The 21,760-nt window shown below is 45.4% G+C and overlaps 1 protein-coding gene across 1 annotated transcript in view; it reads left to right on the top strand.

Annotated features, from left to right (window-relative positions):
- Sdb (SAXO downstream of blistered) overlaps positions 1-19,096 on the top strand; it is a 115,727-nt gene extending 96,631 nt beyond the window's left edge. The window contains exons 4-6 of the mRNA XM_071588592.1: positions 1,105-1,517; positions 3,149-3,399; positions 4,004-19,096. Of these exons, the coding sequence (XP_071444693.1) occupies positions 1,105-1,517; positions 3,149-3,399; positions 4,004-18,076 (14,737 nt within the window). The 3' untranslated portion in view covers positions 18,077-19,096. The remainder of the gene's footprint in view (positions 1-1,104; positions 1,518-3,148; positions 3,400-4,003) is intronic.
- The last annotated feature ends 2,664 nt before the right edge of the window (positions 19,097-21,760 follow it).

Raw genomic sequence — 21,760 nt, forward strand, 5'->3', positions numbered from 1 at the left:
AAAACGTTTGGAGCCAATGATCTTCAGCTTCTCAGGAAGACTTATAATATGTATTTGGTTATGATGATAATCAGCACTCACCAAGAATATCTAGTACTTAAATATCATCTTAACTGAAAATAATAGGAAATCGATTAACAAAGCTTTCAAAATTACTGCTTGAAAAACAAAAAAAAACAGGAAAAAACCGACGGCAAATTTCATTCAACAAAAGGAATGTCTATTTCTTCAAAAAAATGTTTTTCTGTTCCTCTTTAGAAAGTTAATCCCTGATTATATTGTCTATCACATGGAAAGAACTCAATATTGTTTCAGAATGTTCATTTCCTTTAATTTACCTTTTTAAAACGATTATGGCGTTCATAGTTTACTCTTTCGTGTGCATTTGATAAAATACTATTTCGAGAGCCTTAATAAACAGAAACTGGACTTCACAAGGTAATATAATTAATTCGTTTCGATTTAAATTGCTTTCCCATGGTTTAATCTGATCTGATTCTTATCGCCATGGTCCTAATTGTGCCTCATTTTTTTCATGTCTTCTAACTTCTCGTGTTTACCTTGCCAACTTTAAAATTTCATACGAGCTCAAAAGCGTGCCTTCTTTTTAAAATATTTTTTCAAATAAAGAATGACCTGAACTTAAAAATAAGTTAAATACTTAAATGAACCCATAATCAATTTTACTAGAAATTTAAATATTGAAATTAATTGAATTAATTAAATATTTTTAATACATTCAACAAAAAAGTCGTATTACTTATAAAACAGAGAAGGAAAAACTTATAAAAAATAGAAGAAAATCTATTCGTAAAAGGCATGTGCCATCAATATATTACTGGCAATTTTCTATGTTTGAATATAAACTAAATTGATCAAGCACCGCTACTTGTTGCGCATTCATGTTTCATATTCACATTTCATAAGCTTTCATTTCACCTTAACGTAGAATGAACACGGTTTTGCACTTATTTTTCCCCTCCGAAAGCATATCGCTGAGGTTTTGTTTTACCTTCAAAAATCTAAACGCGTACACGATCCAGCATAGTCGAATCATAAAATTTAAACTGGTTTCCCTTATTCTTTCTCTTCCGCTCTATTAAGGTTCAAGTATGAGGATCACCTCCACCCGGAAGGCGAATTCCAGGGGCGGCGAAGGGAGGAGTGGGCGACGAGGGGCGAAAGGGCCACAGTCCCCAGGCACGAGGACAACCTCCGACCGGAAGGAACGTTCGAAGGTCGCCGGCGGGACGAGTTCACCGCAGTCAGGGGCGAGAGGGCGGAGGTCAAGAGGCACGAGGACCATTTGAAGATGGAAGGGGCGTTCGAAGGAAGGAGAAGAGAGGAGTTCACGGCGGTCAGGGGCGAGAGGGCTGAGATCAAGAGGCACGAGGACCATTTGAAGATGGAAGGGGCGTTCGAAGGGCAGAGGAGGGTGGAGTACACGGCCACGAGGGGCGAGAGGGCAGTCATCAAGAGGCATGAGGACCAGCTCAAAGTCGGCGGGGATTTCCACGGTGAGTTCAGGTGGCATCCAATCCAAAATGGAGCCAAGGGACGTCCAACGAGGATGCCTCAATCCCCATTAAAGGAGTCTCAGGAATTCATAGTGGACTCCGGTAACTTGACCATGACAGAACTCACGCCTTCTTTTCTCTAAATAATATAGCAAAAATGTATTTAAAAAATTCCACATGCCAATATTTCCGCGCATAACCCGTCACAAACTATCCTGAAATCTGACTATGTATTTACCGCGATAATGTATCCTTTATTTAGAAGACACCGGAAAGTGCAGCTTGAAATAATGCGAACATTTTATTGTTTATCATAAAAATTCGAATAAATTTCTACCTTTAGTTATATCTTCCGTTTTTATTTTGTCCTCGAGCATTCTTTTAGCCCCCTTCATTTAACACAATTAGGAATTTCTCTATGGGAAAGCATATGTAAGACAGGATTCCTTCTATAATAACAGAGACAGTTCATCGCAATTCATAAACTCATTAAAATTTTCCTTCCATAACCAGTGAAAATTAAACAAGTTTCAATGAGTAATGATAATTGATTTTAGTATGTTAACACTTCAACAGGCGTGAAGACCATAGTTGTGCCCCATGATGTTTCATTTGCTTGGAGGTTTTACCTAAATCCTTATGGTTAGGTTACTAATCAGTGTCTACGCATTACTAATGTTGCCGTTGATCATTTCCCTGAGAAATTAGTAGCAAGTTGCGGCAGAAGTAGGAGTAAATATACAAAAAGAATTAACGGGCTCCATTGGGCTAAATGTGTGGCAATTTATATTTAGCCCTGTGGACGACAGCTGTGGCTCATAGGACTTATCTGCCGAGGACCCTTAAGTTGAACAACAATTTCTCCTATGAATTAACTCTGAGAGCTCCATCTGTTTGCCAGTACTTCAAGTTAACCCTTCAAAACCTTTAAACATTTTTATAATATGGTATATCACCAAATGAATAATGATGAATCGCATTATAAGATGTAAAGAAGATAATAACGCCACAAGCGTAATCTGGATAACAAATTAATGTGAGTAAATCAATTAAAGTATTTTAGTAGTACTATTAATAAATAAAAACAACTTGTGTAAGAAATTTTACCACACAAAAATGGAAGTGTCATTGTGTTTTTCCACAGCATTGCACTAGTGCACTTTTAGTATGCAAATGCCGTACTAAAGAATGAGTGTGACCGTGTTTGAGGAATTACTTATGTAATTAACTGAATTTCACGTGCATACTTGAGTAGATAAAGACACCATGATTTTATTGCACCTTATAAAAGTGAATGGAATGAAATTCTATACTTATTGATCAAATAAATGATGTAATAACACTGACTCATAACTGAATCAATACTTATTTGAGGGTAAGATTTAATCTTACAATCAAAATTTAATTCATATGGGCATTCAAATATCTCTAGCAAAATATTATAACAAATATAAATATTGTAACATCGTGATCAAGAAGCACCATTACCCCTTTATAAGTGATTGAGATAAACGGCTGAACTTCATTTTAATCATATCTATTTGTTCTTAATCTTTCCTTTTCCAGTAAACCGTTCCACGAACTTATATGACCATTAAGAATTTTGTAAATCAGCTCATCCTTTCCTGCAGGAGAGACAACAACTGGAAGTGAATACCGTGTTGAAGATGGAGAGAGGCCCGTATTAATCCGACGGAACACTTGGACCAAGCTGGAAGCAGAGGAAGCCGCAAAGGCGGCAGCGGCCGCTGTCAAGAGCGTTGCCTTAGCCAAATCCCAGAGCACATCCGTGATGCAGCAGCAGCAGTCATCGACGACCACTTCACACACATCGGTCACCGAGCAAAGAATTTCGGTGACTGAAAAACGGGGAGAACGCCATGTGAGCATCATCCATATATATTGGCTCAGCATTTTATCATCTGCGATTTAGCAAAACGTCTTCCAATTTGGCATCTCATTGGCCACATGAAATAATCTTATGAGTATAGCGTTGGAACACATAAAATGTGAATTCAGAATGAAGACCTCAGAAGTGCGAAATTTAGAATTCAGAGTAGGATGCCAGTGACCTTTTGGCACCACAATTCGATTTCCTTTGCAGTTTTAGTTACTAAAAATCGAAAAAAAAAGATTGTTTAATGAATTTACTGCAAACAAGAGATTATTTAACAATAGTCTAATTAGATGACTACCGAGTAAAGCTTCCCTTACTTCTTTTTTTAAATGAAATTATTTTCATTACAACTTTTTTGTTGATAAAATTTTACTTAATTTCGATTTTTAAATAAATAAATTTAATGTAATAATAAATATAATGTTATAATATATAATAAAGATAATGTTGTTCTAAATAATGAATATACAGTAAATAAATTAAATGCAATAATAAATATAATGTAATAAATGTACATTGGATTTACTTAAGTAATGCGTCGTATGACATTTTAATTAATTAAATTCCATTTATATCTTTACTCGCATAGGAAACATCCCGTGTTGAAAGGAGAGGTGGAGTGCGTGAGGCGGTCACAGCAGAGGAAGAGCCTGGGCAGCTTCAGATACTGGAAGTAGAACATATTTCATCGGACACAGATGGTCATATGCAGGAAAGAAGAAGAACATGGACCAAGGAAGAAACAGAACGCTATTTGAAATCTCAGCAATCACATTTAGAGTCCATGCAAACCACATCCGTGAGGTCATCCTCTATTGAAAGAGTTACACCCGTGAGGCCTAAGGATAATCTTAAGCCAGAAGGCTCCTTCGAGGGAAAACCGATGAAAAGAGATGAATATAAGCCGGTGATTGGAGAAAGAGCAGAGGTAAAGCGGCCAAAGGATAATTTAAAACCAGAAGGTGATTTCGATGGAACTCCAAGAAGCAGAGAAGATTTCAAACCAACTAGAGGCGAAAAAGCTGACGTCAAAAAGCCAAAGGACAATCTAAAAATGGAAGGTGATTTCACAGGAACACCTAAAAACAAGGATGACTACAGGCCTGGGGAAAGAGCGCCAGTTAAAAAACCAAAAGACAATCTCTTCCCAGAGGGTGATTTCACTGATACCAGACGTGATGATTATAAACCAGTTACGGCAGAGAGACCGGAAATTAAAAAATACCCAGATAATTTGAAACCCGAAGGAGAATTCAAAGGGACACGTTCTAGAGATGATTTTACACCTGGAAAATCAGAGCGACCAAAACAAATACGATATCCAGATAACTTGAAACCCGAGGGTGAGTTTGAGAGACCCGAAAAAGAGAAACCACAACGAGGAGAAAAACCAAAACCCATAAAGCATCCAGATAATATAAAACTGGAAGGTGATTTCGAGCGCCCAATCAAAAAAGGTCCAGAACAAGGGGAACGACCAAAACCAATTAAACACCCTGATAATATAAAACTTGAAGGTGACTTCGAAAGACCAAACAAAAAAGGGCCTGAGCGAGGGGAAAGACCGAAGCCAATAAAACACCCAGATACATTAAGATTGGAAGGAGATTTCGAAAGGCCAGAAAAAGAAACACCAGGTCAGGGAGAACGACCGAAACCCCATAAGCATCCCGATAACCTGAAACCCGAGGGTGATTTCTATAGACCCCACGAGGAACCACTAGGTCCTGGAGAGCGACAGAAGCCTATTAAACCGACAGATAACCTAAGGATGGAGGGTGACTTCGATCGCCCGGAGAAAACAACGCCCGGCCGTGGGGAGAGACCGGAGATCAAGAGGCATCCAGATAACTTGAGGCCGGAGGGCGAGTTCTACAGGCCGCACGAGGAGCCTGTTGGCCCGGGAGAACGCCCCAAGCCAATTCGACATCCCGATAATCTCAAGATGGAGGGGGACTTCGACCGGCCGGAAAAGGTTTCGCCCGGTCGGGGCGAAAGACCACAGCCCAAGAAGCACCCCGACAACCTCAAACCCGAGGGTGAATTCTACAGACCTCACGAGGAGCCGCTTGGTCCAGGAGAACGCCCGAAACCCATTCGACATCCCGATAACCTCAAGATGGAGGGTGACTTCGATCGCCCGGAGAAAACAACGCCCGGCCGTGGGGAGAGACCGGAGATCAAGAGGCATCCAGATAATTTGAGGCCGGAGGGCGAGTTCTACAGACCGCACGAGGAGCCTGTTGGCCCGGGAGAACGCCCCAAGCCCATTCGACATCCCGATAACCTCAAGATGGAGGGAGACTTCGACCGACCAGAAAAGACCACTCCCGGAAAAGGGGAGAGGCCGAAGATCACTAAACATCCCGATAACCTCAAGCCCGAGGGGACCTTCGAAGGGACTCGCACGAGAGATGACTTCACTCCGCAAAAGGCGGACAGGCCAAAACAAGTGAGACATCCGGATAACCTCAGGCCCGAAGGTGAATTTGATAGCACCCCCCGCAACGATTACAAGCCCGTGAGAGGGGAGCGAGCGGAAGTAACAAAGCACCCCGATAACCTCAGACCGGAAGGAGAGTTCGGTGGACCAAGACCACGCGACGACTTTAAACCTGTTAAAGGAGAAAGGCCCATCGTGAAGAAGCACCAAGATAACCTACGAATGGAAGGGGAATTCATCGACCACGTTTCCAGAAACGACTACACCGTCGTTCGAGGAGAGAGGTCTGAAATCGTCCGACACGAAGACAATCTCAGAATGGAAGGTGAATTCATCGACATGAGGACTCGAGATGATTTCACTGTGGTGCGAGGTGAACGAGCGGACATAGTGAGGAGGGAAGACAATCTGAGAATGAGAGGCGATTTCGTCGATTCAACGAGAAGGGACGATTATGGAAAGGTCGTCACGGTGGAGAGAGTTGAGGTCACGCGGCATCCCGATAATCTGAGGCCGGAAGGAGATTTCGGAGGTCCTCGTCCGAGAGATGATTTCAAACCTCTAAATGCTGAGAGGCCGAAGCAGGTCCGTCATCCGGACAATTTGAAAATGGAGGGAGACTTCGATAGACCCGAGAAAACGACACCGGGCAGAGGGGAGCGACCTCAGATTAAGAAACATCCAGATAACCTGAGGCCGGAGGGAGATTTCTACAGACCACACGAGGAGCCAGTCGGTCCTGGAGAGCGGCGAACGCCCGTCAAACCCTCCGACAATCTAAGAATTGAAGGAGATTTCCAGAGGCCGGAAAAGGAGACCCCAGGACGAGGGGAGAGACGGACACCCGTTAAACATCCCGATAACTTAAAGCCAGAGGGTGAATTCTATAGGCCGAAAGAAGACTACGTCGGGCCAGGAGAGCGGCCGAAGCCCATCAAACCCTCCGATAACCTCAGAATGGAGGGGACATTCGAAAGGCCGAGACCCGAAACCCCAGGTCGAGGGGAGAGGCCTTCGCCCATCAAACACGCTGACAACCTCAAGCCGGAAGGTGACTTCTACCGTCCTCGGGAAGAGCCCCTCGGACCCGGGGAGAGACCCAAGCCCATCAAGCCCAGTGACAACCTCAAGATGGAGGGTGACTTCGATCGCCCGGAGAAAACAACGCCCGGCCGTGGGGAGAGACCGGAGATCAAGAAGCATCCAGATAATTTGAGGCCGGAGGGCGAGTTCTACAGACCGCACGAGGAGCCTGTTGGCCCGGGAGAGCGCCCCAAGCCCATTCGACATCCCGATAACCTCAAGATGGAGGGCGACTTCGACCGACCTGAAAAGGTTTCACCCGGTCGGGGAGAAAGACCGCAAATCAAGAAGCATGCCGACAACCTCAAACCTGAGGGTGAATTCTACAGACCTCACGAGGAGCCACTTGGTCCAGGAGAGCGCCCGAAACCCATTCGACATCCCGATAACCTCAAGATGGAGGGCGACTTCGATCGACCTGAAAAGGTTTCACCCGGTCGGGGAGAAAGAGCGATAATCAAGAAGCATCCCGACAACCTCAAACCTGAGGGTGAATTCTATAGGCCCCACGAGGAGCCACTTGGCCCCGCAGAAAGATCCAGGCCAGTGAAACCAACTGATAACCTCAGAATGGAGGGAGAGTTTGATAGACCACGCCCGGAGACCCCAGGCCGCGGAGAGAGGCCTTCGCCCATCAAACACGCTGACAACCTCAAGCCGGAAGGAGACTTCTACCGTCCTAGGGAAGAGCCACTCGGACCCGGGGAGAGACCCAAGCCCATCAAGCCCAGTGACAACCTCAAGATGGAGGGTGACTTCGATCGCCCGGAGAAAACAACGCCCGGCCGTGGGGAGAGACCGGAGATCAAGAGGCATCCAGATAATTTGAGGCCGGAGGGCGAGTTCTACAGACCGCACGAGGAGCCTGTTGGCCCGGGAGAACGCCCCAAGCCCATTCGACATCCCGATAACCTCAAGATGGAGGGAGACTTCGACCGACCAGAAAAGACCACTCCCGGAAAAGGGGAGAGGCCGAAGATCACTAAACATCCCGATAACCTCAAGCCCGAGGGGACCTTCGAAGGGACTCGCACGAGAGATGACTTCACTCCGCAAAAGGCGGACAGGCCAAAACAAGTGAGACATCCGGATAACCTCAGGCCCGAAGGTGAATTTGATAGCACCCCCCGCAACGATTACAAGCCCGTGAGAGGGGAGCGAGCGGAAGTAACAAAGCACCCCGATAACCTCAGACCGGAAGGAGAGTTCGGTGGACCAAGACCACGCGACGACTTTAAACCTGTTAAAGGAGAAAGGCCCATCGTGAAGAAGCACCAAGATAACCTACGAATGGAAGGGGAATTCATCGACCACGTTTCCAGAAACGACTACACCGTCGTTCGAGGAGAGAGGTCTGAAATCGTCCGACACGAAGACAATCTCAGAATGGAAGGTGAATTCATCGACATGAGGACTCGAGATGATTTCACTGTGGTGCGAGGTGAACGAGCGGACATAGTGAGGAGGGAAGACAATCTGAGAATGAGAGGCGATTTCGTCGATTCAACGAGAAGGGACGATTATGGAAAGGTCGTCACGGTGGAGAGAGTTGAGGTCACGCGGCATCCCGATAATCTGAGGCCGGAAGGAGATTTCGGAGGTCCTCGTCCGAGAGATGATTTCAAACCTCTAAATGCTGAGAGGCCGAAGCAGGTCCGTCATCCGGACAATTTGAAAATGGAGGGAGACTTCGATAGACCCGAGAAAACGACACCGGGCAGAGGGGAGCGACCTCAGATTAAGAAACATCCAGATAACCTGAGGCCGGAGGGAGATTTCTACAGACCACACGAGGAGCCAGTCGGTCCTGGAGAGCGGCGAACGCCCGTCAAACCCTCCGACAATCTAAGAATTGAAGGAGATTTCCAGAGGCCGGAAAAGGAGACCCCAGGACGAGGGGAGAGACGGACACCCGTTAAACATCCCGATAACTTAAAGCCAGAGGGTGAATTCTATAGGCCGAAAGAAGACTACGTCGGGCCAGGAGAGCGGCCGAAGCCCATCAAACCCTCCGATAACCTCAGAATGGAGGGGACATTCGAAAGGCCGAGACCCGAAACCCCAGGTCGAGGGGAGAGGCCTTCGCCCATCAAACACGCTGACAACCTCAAGCCGGAAGGAGACTTTTACCGTCCGCGGGAAGAGCCCCACGGACCCGGGGAGAGACCCAAGCCCATCAAGCCCAGTGACAACCTCAAGATGGAGGGTGACTTCGATCGTCCGGAGAAAACAACGCCCGGCCGTGGGGAGAGACCGGAGATCAAGAGGCATCCAGATAATTTGAGGCCGGAGGGCGAGTTCTACAGACCGCACGAGGAGCCTGTTGGCCCGGGAGAGCGCCCCAAGCCCATTCGACATCCCGATAACCTCAAGATGGAGGGCGACTTCGACCGACCTGAAAAGGTTTCACCCGGTCGGGGAGAAAGACCGCAAATCAAGAAGCATCCCGACAACCTCAAACCCGAGGGTGAATTCTATAGGCCCCACGAGGAGCCACTTGGCCCCGCAGAAAGATCCAGGCCGGTGAAACCAACTGATAACCTCAGAATGGAGGGAGAGTTCCATCGCCCACGACCGGAGACCCCAGGCCGCGGAGAGAGGCCTTCGCCCATCAAACACGCTGACAACCTCAAGCCGGAAGGTGACTTCTACCGTCCTCGGGAAGAGCCCCTCGGACCCGGGGAAAGACCCAAGCCCATCAAGCCCAGTGACAACCTCAAGATGGAGGGTGACTTCGATCGCCCGGAGAAAACAACGCCCGGCCGTGGGGAGAGACCGGAGATCAAGAGGCATCCAGATAATTTGAGGCCGGAGGGCGAGTTCTACAGACCGCACGAGGAGCCTGTTGGCCCGGGAGAGCGCCCCAAGCCCATTCGACATCCCGATAACCTCAAGATGGAGGGCGACTTCGACCGCCCTGAAAAGGTTTCACCCGGTCGGGGAGAAAGACCGCAAATCAAGAAGCATCCCGACAACCTCAAACCCGAGGGTGAATTCTATAGGCCCCACGAGGAGCCACTTGGCCCCGCAGAAAGATCCAGGCCGGTGAAACCAACTGATAACCTCAGAATGGAGGGAGAGTTCCATCGCCCACGACCGGAGACCCCAGGCCGCGGAGAGAGGCCTTCGCCCATCAAACACGCTGACAACCTCAAGCCGGAAGGTGACTTCTACCGTCCTCGGGAAGAGCCCCTCGGACCCGGGGAAAGACCCAAGCCCATCAAGCCCAGTGACAACCTCAAGATGGAGGGTGACTTCGATCGCCCGGAGAAAACAACGCCCGGCCGTGGGGAGAGACCGGAGATCAAGAGGCATCCAGATAATTTGAGGCCGGAGGGCGAGTTCTACAGACCGCACGAGGAGCCTGTTGGCCCGGGAGAGCGCCCCAAGCCCATTCGACATCCCGATAACCTCAAGATGGAGGGCGACTTCGACCGACCTGAAAAGGTTTCACCCGGTCGGGGAGAAAGAGCGATAATCAAGAAGCATCCCGACAACCTCAAACCTGAGGGTGAATTCTATAGGCCCCACGAGGAGCCACTTGGCCCCGCAGAAAGATCCAGGCCAGTGAAACCAACTGATAACCTCAGAATGGAGGGAGAGTTTGATAGACCACGCCCGGAGACCCCAGGCCGCGGAGAGAGGCCTTCGCCCATCAAACACGCTGACAACCTCAAGCCGGAAGGAGACTTCTACCGTCCTAGGGAAGAGCCACTCGGACCCGGGGAGAGACCCAAGCCCATCAAGCCCAGTGACAACCTCAAGATGGAGGGTGACTTCGATCGCCCGGAGAAAACAACGCCCGGCCGTGGGGAGAGACCGGAGATCAAGAGGCATCCAGATAATTTGAGGCCGGAGGGCGAGTTCTACAGACCGCACGAGGAGCCTGTTGGCCCGGGAGAACGCCCCAAGCCCATTCGACATCCCGATAACCTCAAGATGGAGGGCGACTTCGACCGACCAGAAAAGACCACTCCCGGAAAAGGGGAGAGGCCGAAGATCACTAAACATCCCGATAACCTCAAGCCCGAGGGGACCTTCGAAGGGACTCGCACGAGAGATGACTTCACTCCGCAAAAGGCGGACAGGCCAAAACAAGTGAGACATCCGGATAACCTCAGGCCCGAAGGTGAATTTGATAGCACCCCCCGCAACGATTACAAGCCCGTGAGAGGGGAGCGAGCGGAAGTAACAAAGCACCCCGATAACCTCAGACCGGAAGGAGAGTTCGGTGGACCAAGACCACGCGACGACTTTAAACCTGTTAAAGGAGAAAGGCCCATCGTGAAGAAGCACCAAGATAACCTACGAATGGAAGGGGAATTCATCGACCACGTTTCCAGAAACGACTACACCGTCGTTCGAGGAGAGAGGTCTGAAATCGTCCGACACGAAGACAATCTCAGAATGGAAGGTGAATTCATCGACATGAGGACTCGAGATGATTTCACTGTGGTGCGAGGTGAACGAGCGGACATAGTGAGGAGGGAAGACAATCTGAGAATGAGAGGCGATTTCGTCGATTCAACGAGAAGGGACGATTATGGAAAGGTCGTCACGGTGGAGAGAGTTGAGGTCACGCGGCATCCCGATAATCTGAGGCCGGAAGGAGATTTCGGAGGTCCTCGTCCGAGAGATGATTTCAAACCTCTAAATGCTGAGAGGCCGAAGCAGGTCCGTCATCCGGACAATTTGAAAATGGAGGGAGACTTCGATAGACCCGAGAAAACGACACCGGGCAGAGGGGAGCGACCTCAGATTAAGAAGCATCCAGATAACCTGAGGCCGGAGGGAGATTTCTACAGACCACACGAGGAGCCAGTCGGTCCTGGAGAGCGGCGAACGCCCGTCAAACCCTCCGACAATCTAAGAATTGAAGGAGATTTCCAGAGGCCGGAAAAGGAGACCCCAGGACGAGGGGAGAGACGGACACCCGTTAAACATCCCGATAACTTAAAGCCAGAGGGTGAATTCTATAGGCCGAAAGAAGACTACGTCGGGCCAGGAGAGCGGCCGAAGCCCATCAAACCCTCCGATAACCTCAGAATGGAGGGGACATTCGAAAGGCCGAGACCCGAAACCCCAGGTCGAGGGGAGAGGCCTTCGCCCATCAAACACGCTGACAACCTCAAGCCGGAAGGAGACTTTTACCGTCCGCGGGAAGAGCCCCACGGACCCGGGGAGAGACCCAAGCCCATCAAGCCCAGTGACAACCTCAAGATGGAGGGTGACTTCGATCGTCCGGAGAAAACAACGCCCGGCCGTGGGGAGAGACCGGAGATCAAGAGGCATCCAGATAATTTGAGGCCGGAGGGCGAGTTCTACAGACCGCACGAGGAGCCTGTTGGCCCGGGAGAGCGCCCCAAGCCCATTCGACATCCCGATAACCTCAAGATGGAGGGCGACTTCGACCGACCTGAAAAGGTTTCACCCGGTCGGGGAGAAAGACCGCAAATCAAGAAGCATCCCGACAACCTCAAACCCGAGGGTGAATTCTATAGGCCCCACGAGGAGCCACTTGGCCCCGCAGAAAGATCCAGGCCGGTGAAACCAACTGATAACCTCAGAATGGAGGGAGAGTTCCATCGCCCACGACCGGAGACCCCAGGCCGCGGAGAGAGGCCTTCGCCCATCAAACACGCTGACAACCTCAAGCCGGAAGGAGACTTTTACCGTCCGCGGGAAGAGCCCCTCGGACCCGGGGAGAGACCCAAGCCCATCAAGCCCAGTGACAACCTCAAGATGGAGGGTGACTTCGATCGTCCGGAGAAAACAACGCCCGGCCGTGGGGAGAGACCGGAGATCAAGAGGCATCCAGATAATTTGAGGCCGGAGGGCGAGTTCTACAGACCGCACGAGGAGCCTGTTGGCCCGGGAGAGCGCCCCAAGCCCATTCGACATCCCGATAACCTCAAGATGGAGGGCGACTTCGACCGACCTGAAAAGGTTTCACCCGGTCGGGGAGAAAGACCGCAAATCAAGAAGCATGCCGACAACCTCAAACCTGAGGGTGAATTCTACAGACCTCACGAGGAGCCACTTGGTCCAGGAGAGCGCCCGAAACCCATTCGACATCCCGATAACCTCAAGATGGAGGGCGACTTCGATCGACCAGAAAAGGTTTCACCCGGTCGGGGAGAAAGACCGCAAATCAAGAAGCATCCCGACAACCTCAAACCCGAGGGTGAATTCTATAGGCCCCACGAGGAGCCACTTGGCCCCGCAGAAAGATCCAGGCCGGTGAAACCTACTGATAACCTCAGAATGGAGGGAGAGTTTGATCGTCCACGACCGGAGACCCCTGGCCGCGGAGAGAGGCCTTCTCCAATTATGCATGCTGATAATCTTAAGCCAGAAGGGGATTTTTACAGACCCAGGGAAGAATATGTGGGGCCTGGTGAGAGGCGTACGCCCATTAAACCCTCTGATAATCTTAAGGTGGAAGGAGAATTTGACAGACCACAGAAAGTTACTCCTGGCAAAGGTGATCGAGCTCCTGTAAAGAAGCATCCTGACAATCTTCGTCCTGAGGGGGAGTTTTATCGTCCCAAGGAAAGTCCTGTATTGCCTGCAGAGAGAGTTCACCCTGTTAAACATCCTGATAATTTGAAAATGGAAGGAGAATTCCAAAAGTCTCCTCGGGAAGAAACTGTTTTACGTGGAGAGAGGGCAGATATTGTTAGAAGGGAAGATAATTTAAGAATGGAGGGTCAATTTCATGATAGGAGGAGTAGGGATGATTATGTGGCCTTAAGAGGAGAAAGAGCAGATATTATTATAAGAGAAGACAACCTCAGAGTAGAGGGTGACTATACTGAAGTAATATGTAGGCGAGATGATTATGGTAAATATACTAAAGGTGAAAGAGAAAAAATAATCAAGCATCCAGATAATTTGAGACCTGAAGGAGAATTCAAAGGGACACGTTCTAGTGATGTTTTTGTGCCACTTAAGGGAGAAAGACAATCTCCAATAAAACATCCTGATAACCTAAAGCCTGAGGGAGAATTTGATAGGCCAAAACCAGTGACCCCAGGCCGGGGAGAGCGCCCATCCCCAATTAAGCATCCAGATAACCTTAAACTTGAGGGTGACTTTGAAAGACCTAAGGAAACACATCCTGGCCGACCAGAAAAGGTTACTCCAGTCAGGCACCCTGACAATCTCAAGTTAGAAGGGGAGTTCGATAGACCAAGGCAAGTAATTCCTGGCAAAGGAGAGAGGTTTGCACCAATAAAGTACCCTGATAACTTGAAAATGGAGGGAGACTTTGTAAGGCCCTGTGAAGAAGCTCCACTCCATGGAGAAAGGCAGCAGCCAATCAAACATCCAGATAATCTCAAATTGGAGGGAGATTTTGAAAGACCAAAACCAGGAGGCCCTCTACATGGCGAGAGGCCTACACCTGTGAGGCACCCAGATAATCTCAAAATGGAAGGAGAATTTGAGAAACGTAAACTATCTGAGCCACTAAAAGGAGAGAGGGTGATGCCCGTGAAACACCCAGACAACCTAACGATCGAAGGTGAATTCGAGCGTCCAAGGGTTGATAAAGTACCAAAGGGCGAAAGAGCAACACCAGTGAAACACCTTGATAATTTGAAAATAGAAGGGGAATTTGAAAGACCTAAAGGAGAAAAACCTGTGAAAGGTGAAAGGGTAACACCAATAAAGCATCCAGACAATTTGAAACTTGAGGGTGAATTTGATAGACCAAAGGGGGATAAACCTCGAAAGGGTGAGAGAGTTACACCAATTAAGCATCATGACAATCTGAAACTAGAAGGTGAATTTGAACGCCCTGTAAAGGAAAGGCCCAAAACTGGAGATAGGGCTGATATTAAAAAACATCCAGATAATCTTAGGCCAGAAGGAGAATTCACTGTCAACAGGTCAAGAGATGACTTTAAACCTCAAAAAGGTGAACGTCAAACCCCAGTGAAACATCCAGATAACCTAAAACCTGAAGGTGACTTTACTGATTTCAAGCCAAGGGATGACTTCAAACCTGTCAAAGGAGAAAGGACTGTGGTAAAGAAGCATGAAGACAATTTAAGAATGGAAGGAGAATTCATTGATAATATGTCAAGGAATGACTTTACAGCAGTCCGAGGTGAGAGGTCAGAAGTGGTGAGGCATGAAGACAATCTTCGCATGGAGGGTAAGTTTGACGACCGAAGAACAAGAGATGACTATACTGTGATCCGTGGGGAAAGAGCAGAGGTTGTGCGTCATCAAGACAATCTCAAAGTGGAAGGACAGTTCACTGATATTCACAGGAGGGAAGACCATGTACACACACGAGGTGAGAGAGCAGAGATAGTGAAACATCATGACAACCTCAAAGTGGAAGGCGAATTTCATGATATAAGGTCGAGGGATGATTTTACAGTTGTCCGTGGAGAGAGAGCAGAAGTTGTCCGAAGGGAAGATAATCTTAAAATGGAGGGGCATTTTGAAGAGGTCCGCAGGTCAAGGGAGGACTACAAAAAAGTTGTCAAAGGAGAGAGAGCAGAAATTATTAGGCATGAAGATAATCTAAAAGTTGAGGGTGAATTCATTGATGGAAGAATTCATTATACCATGGTGAAAGGAGAGCGATCTACTCCAATAAAGCATCCAGACAATCTGAAGTTAGAAGGAGAATTTGATAGGCCTAAGGAAACAACACCTGGACATGGAGAAAGGCCTAAGCCTATAAAGCATCCAGATAATCTAAAAATGGAGGGAGATTTTGAGAGACCAAAAGAGAAAACTCCAGGAAAAGGAGAGAGACCTTCGCCTGTCAGGCACCCAGACAACCTCAAGATAGAAGGGGAGTTTGAAAGGCCTAGAGGATCTACACCACTAAAAGGGGAAAGAGCCACTCCTGTTAAGCATCCAGACAACCTTAAGTTGGAGGGAGATTTTGATAGACCTAAAACTACCCAACCTGGTCAAGGTGAGAGACCAAAACCCGTGAAGCACCCTGACAACCTTAAACTTGAGGGAGACTTTGATAGGCCACGAGAAATGACTCCAGGAAGAGGACAGAGACCAACTCCTGTTCGACATGCAGATAATTTGAAGCTAGAGGGTGACTTTGACAGGCCTAAAGGAACACCTGTGGGAAAAGGGGAAAGGGCAACTCCTGTGAAACATCCAGACAATCTGAAATTAGAAGGTAATTTTGATCGTCCAGAAAGTACTCCTTCAGGCAAAGGAGAAAGACCCTCTCCTGTCAGGCATCCTGATAATTTGAAGTTAGAGGGTGATTTTGACAGGCCAAGAGGAACAACACCAGGTAAAGGGGAACGATTCCCTCCAATCAAGCATCCAGATAATCTTAAACTTGAAGGTGATTTTGTAAGACCTCATGGTGAAACGCCAGGGAGAGGGGAAAGATTCCCACCAATTAAGCACCCAGATAATTTAAAAATGGAGGGAGAATTTGAACGGCCTAAGCCTCAAACACCAGTTAAAGGGGAAAGAGCTGCAGTCAAAAAGCACCCTGATAACCTTAAACCAGAACAGGGTGAATTTGGTGGTCCAAGACCAAGGGATGATTATGTTCCAGCAAGAGGAGAGAGAATGGAAGTGGTAAAGCATGTTGATAATCTTACCATAGAAAAGGGGACTTTTGAGGGTAGGAGGTCAAGAGACGACTATGGAAAAGCAGTAAAGGGAGAACGGGCAAATACAAAACGCCCACAAGACAACTTGAGCATTAGAGAAAATGGAGAGTCCATGGAAACACACACAACTTCCCATGACACATACCGTGTTCAACGCAAATCTGTCACAGATACAAATCAAAACAATGCAACATTCAATCGCCGCCGCCACATTGAATCACAAATTAGTCTCGGAGATGACAGCAGTGCATCTAGATTTGAAAGTAGATCTCAGAGAAACAAAGATATGTCAAAAAATAGTAATAGTAACACTAATGTGCGAACCACAACTGAAACTAAGAAGCTTGCAGATGGAAGCACAGTAACCATAGTTCGTGAAGTGACCACGACATCTTCCAGTAAAACAAGTTCTGGCAGCACGGCTGCAGCGGAAATGGCAACAACCAGTTCTGAAAAGCAATTAAAAACAATTGGTTCAACTACAAATGATGTTTGCCCTGCATCAAAAAGTCAACATCTTCAGACATCTACAGGATTAGTTCAAAATACTGGACAGATATCCAGAGCAGAAAGCAATGATACAAAGAGAGTTATTACCAGTTCCACAGCAGCACAGCAGCATCAACAAAAAATCACAGCATCCTCTCAATTACAAGATGTGACATCCCAATCTGCACAATGGCAAAAGTCTTCCATTAACACTCATGCATCAACAAACATGAGTTCTTCATCAACTTCGAAAATTTCTAATGAATCATCTTCTAATGTTATTTCATCTTCTGAAACTCAATCTTCCAGAGCATTACAGCAACAAAATCAAAATCATCACCGAAAAAGTGTCATTTCTGGCTCTTCGGCTGATGTAAACAATGCTGTTCTTCATCGTCGAGGAGTATCTTCATCAACAGAAGCCCTCCATGTTTCTTCTTCATCAGCCTCTGCTCAACGTAAAAGTATTGTCAACTTATCAGAATCATCAGGTCTCTTTGTTTCAGGACAGGGCCAACAGGACAGCAATCGTAAATCTATTTCATCCATGCATCGTCAGCAGACAGAACATCAGCATAGTACTCGCGGTAGCAGGGATAATATGTCATCCATTTTAGGAGGTGGGGCATATTCATCCAGTAGCGAGTATAGGCATGAAGGAGGAGTTCATAAATCATCTTCGTCCTCCACTGCGCATCAAAAGTGGTCTTCTCAGCAGCAACAATCACAGCAGCAGTCACTTCACCAGTCAGAAAGAATGAGGGGCGGTGGAGTTTATGGAGTTACTTCAACCTCCACAGCTGCTGCTGAGAGGGTTACCATTGCTAAAAGAGGTCAAGCTTCACACATCTCTTTAGGTGATACAAGGTCTTCTTATGACACCTCATCCAGAAATGTCATTTATCGCAAAGAACTTGTAACTGTTCCACAAGGACCATGTCCTGCTACTCTGTTAGAAACAAAGCAATCACCATATAAGCATACTAAAGATACCAAAAGTCATAGGTTCTATATGCCTACACAACCTAAATGATTGGCATCACCACTATTCATAATGGTGATGTCAGTATGTGCATATGTTTTACATAATTAGATTTGGAATGGTGCTGTGTAGAGGCTCTCAAAAGGGCATCATTTTTAATTCTTATATGGAAGTGAACTCAATCTCACTGGATTGCAATTTTATATGTTACAGTAATTTTTTATAAGGATGGAAAACTGCCAATTTTTGTAAAATATAATTCCTCATTTTAGGGGATCATTTGTCCTTAGAATGACAAATAATTTAGAATTTTTAAGGAGCAAATTTTACTTCATGAAAGGAGAAAGTATGTTATCTCATATCAATATGTTGATATTGGCACAAGAAATTAATGTGCTTCTTTATTGTTACAAAGAAATTCTAAATTTTTTCATCATTGTTGAGGTGGCTATGAGTCTCATGTTTAGATTTAAAACCCATTGCTAAAATTGATGTACTGATAACTAATAGTGGAAAATAATTACATCATATTTAAATATTAAAATGGGATAAGCCATGGTGAATAGGTGCTTATTTTAATATTCCATGTTAGTCTTACCATGGAGTTTATTTTTCTGTTATCTTCATCAACATTAAGTTAATGTTTTTTATTCTTACCAGATAAGACTGTGATAGATATAAACCGTCCCTATCATGATTTTTGTCATTGTGATTTTTGCCCACTTAAAAACTTGAAATTAGGGTGATAAATTTTGGAACAAGTACAAAAAAGTACTGAGGAGAAAACTAAGGTGTGTGAAATTAATTAGACTACATGATAGAGACAAAGTGAAGCTATATCAACAGAGATCTTTGGAAAAACATTATACTTACCTTCTATCAAAGCCAATGTTTTTATTTCCTTCTACTATTATTTCCTGCCTTGCAAAAGCTTTGAGGATTCCCTCAGTAATGAAAGGGTTGAGAAGAGTATTTTTGAGCTTATTACATTTGCTTTAAAGTGTTCTAAGATTTCAGATCATTTTATGTAATGTTAATTGCATTTTAATAAAGCCCTTAGTGCCTTATTAACTCATTGTTTCTCATTTCAGCATTTTAAACCTGACCAAAATCATAGGTACCCAGTTACCTAGTTACCATCGTAATATTAAACACAATATATCGATCTCCGAGTTGCAGATAATTTTATCCAGTGAATGGAATATTGACTAGATATACCTGGCATTACAGTGATGCAATAATGGTAATTAATCATTTGACACAAAAGTCAGCAGGCACACTCCTACTGGCTGGTTACCCACATATAAAGGTAAGCAATTCCTTCTCAGGCTAACCAGGCTGAATACAAATAAATAAAAACAGTACACTTTTGACCTGAGTGTGATGGGTGAATATGGAAATCATTTAGTTTTAGAAAATAGATCTCATTTAGGTCCACATCACACAGAGTGTGGCATTCACATATTCAGAGTAGGAGGAAAGTTCCTCTCCCCATGCCACCTGAAGTCTCCCACAAAGCTGTAATTCCTGGAAAATGGCACAAAGCTGTAATTCCTGGAAAATGGCACAGCTTAGGTTTAACCGAGGGTATCTAGAGTCATCACTTTGATTTCAACATGCTCAAATCCTAAGCTTAGTATCTGAGCATAGCATGCCCTGGACTTCATATCATGAAGCAACATCTAATTGACCTGTGATGAAGAGGGCCTTGTTTTAGGGTAGGATGTTGGGTTGTCTTCTCTTAGGAGTCTCAAAATATTTATTTGGTAGTTTTGTTCATCAAAAACCAGCCTTAACCGGTAGGTTACCTAATGATAGTAATTGTCAGGCATACTGACATGAAGTAGAATACACAAAGATAGTACACTTAGTACCAGACAATGCCTCATGCAGGTTTCTCCAAAAACTAATTTTAGACCAAATTATGTAAGCTAAAGTCTTTTACATATGCATTCTCAATAGCTTTAGATCTGCAGAAGCCACTATGATACTTGGGATACTTTCAGTTACATTTGGTGACTAATTTCATATTCACCAGCAAGTTTTATTTCAATAACTTCCACCATGTGTAGAGTTGTATTGACACTTAGTGAATGCAACTTAACACATAGTAGAAGTGATTGGTCATTAACATAAACATTGGGCTAGTGTTAAGTTAACACAAGCTCAATTTGGACTGAAACATAAAGCATTCAACCAGTCATTCCTCAAGTGGTGCCAGTATAACGAATTTTTGTTTGTGATGCAGAAAATCTGTTGCCGTTTGGTGGAAGTTTGAGGTGCCAATTTTACTAAGTCTACAAAACACTTTTTTTCATTTTTTCCCCATTTTATAAAGTAAAAACTGTTACGAAAAATAAGCAAACAGTGTACAGCAATCACTCAACAGATGTAATTTTGGTGAGTTGAATATTCTATGGATGATGGATCCTCAAAAGCAGAGGTACTACATAGATAACAGAGGGACTGCATCACCAGTTCTTAATTGATAGCCAAAAGACATTCAAAGATTTCCGTGATAGACATTCAGTAGCCCATGACAGGAATTGAATATTTCAAAGAAACATTTCAATATCTTAATAATATGATTTTATTATGATTTATCTTAATAATATAATTTTAATTTGCAACTAATACTTTCATTTACTACTAATCACAAACTTAATTCATCTACTTTTGATTTGCAAAGTCTAAGGAAGTGACTTGACTGACACATCTTTAACTGAAAAACAATGTATTTATTCCCTGCAACATTTTGGGTAAAGCAGATGCTTGTACACTCATACCCCTGCTACCATATACACAGTAATCAACCCAAAGGTCAGTTTGGTAGGTGATGATAAAGATCACTCAGTACTAAGCCCGACTGCGTATGAAATTCACACATCAGGATAGGGGGCCAGTTCTTTTCCCTGTGCCGGTTATGGTTTGCCAGGAAGATCTGATACCCAAAAAATCACATAGCTTGGGCGGAGCTGCAGGTACCCAGAGACTTGCCCAGGAATCGAACCCGGGACCCTCTAGTCAGTAGCCCAATGCTCTACCCCTTAGACTACTGCGCTACCATATAAAATAGTTTAATTAGGATGTAGGTCTTAGATATTAGGCAAATCAAAGCAGCAGTAATCATACCAATTATCTATTCAATGAATCAAAAATGAACTAAAATTTAAATACAGTTGATCTCTCCACAATATTAAGTTCTCAGTGCTTAAAAAGTATTAAACAAAATAGTTAAGCTCAAGTGGAATAAGAAGCAATGGAAAATCTTTATTTCAATCCTATTTAGCAGAAATAATTACCTAACTTATTTTTGTCTTTTGGTATAATGGTATGGGTGCACACATGATATTGATATAGGCACCACATAAGGAAGTGACAATTCTGGTGTAATGCTTTGGTGATAGATTATAATGGGATTTAAGTAGGTACCCAACACTCATAATAACTATTAATAAAGGTAAACTGGGCTGTTTGAGTAAATTAAAATGCCCAGGGTTTTTTGGTGGCTTAGAATAAAATGGGAGACATAGTTGAGTAAATATAACAAGTTTTATTACTCTAGCTACTTTCCTTGCTCAGAAAAGTTAGCAGTCGCTGCACAGCAAGGAATAGGAAAACAGCAAGAATTATAGGACATTTTTAGGGTCCTATCAGGTTAGGTCAATCGGCAGTTGTTTTGCAACTTTTTGGTAGCACCTCAGGTCACTTCTGCATATGAATGATTTTGGTGAA

Source organism: Hetaerina americana, unplaced genomic scaffold, assembly GCF_022747635.1.
Source record: "Hetaerina americana unplaced genomic scaffold, ioHetAmer1.1.p SCAF_1, whole genome shotgun sequence".
In the NCBI taxonomy this organism is placed as follows: domain Eukaryota; kingdom Metazoa; phylum Arthropoda; class Insecta; order Odonata; family Calopterygidae; genus Hetaerina; species Hetaerina americana.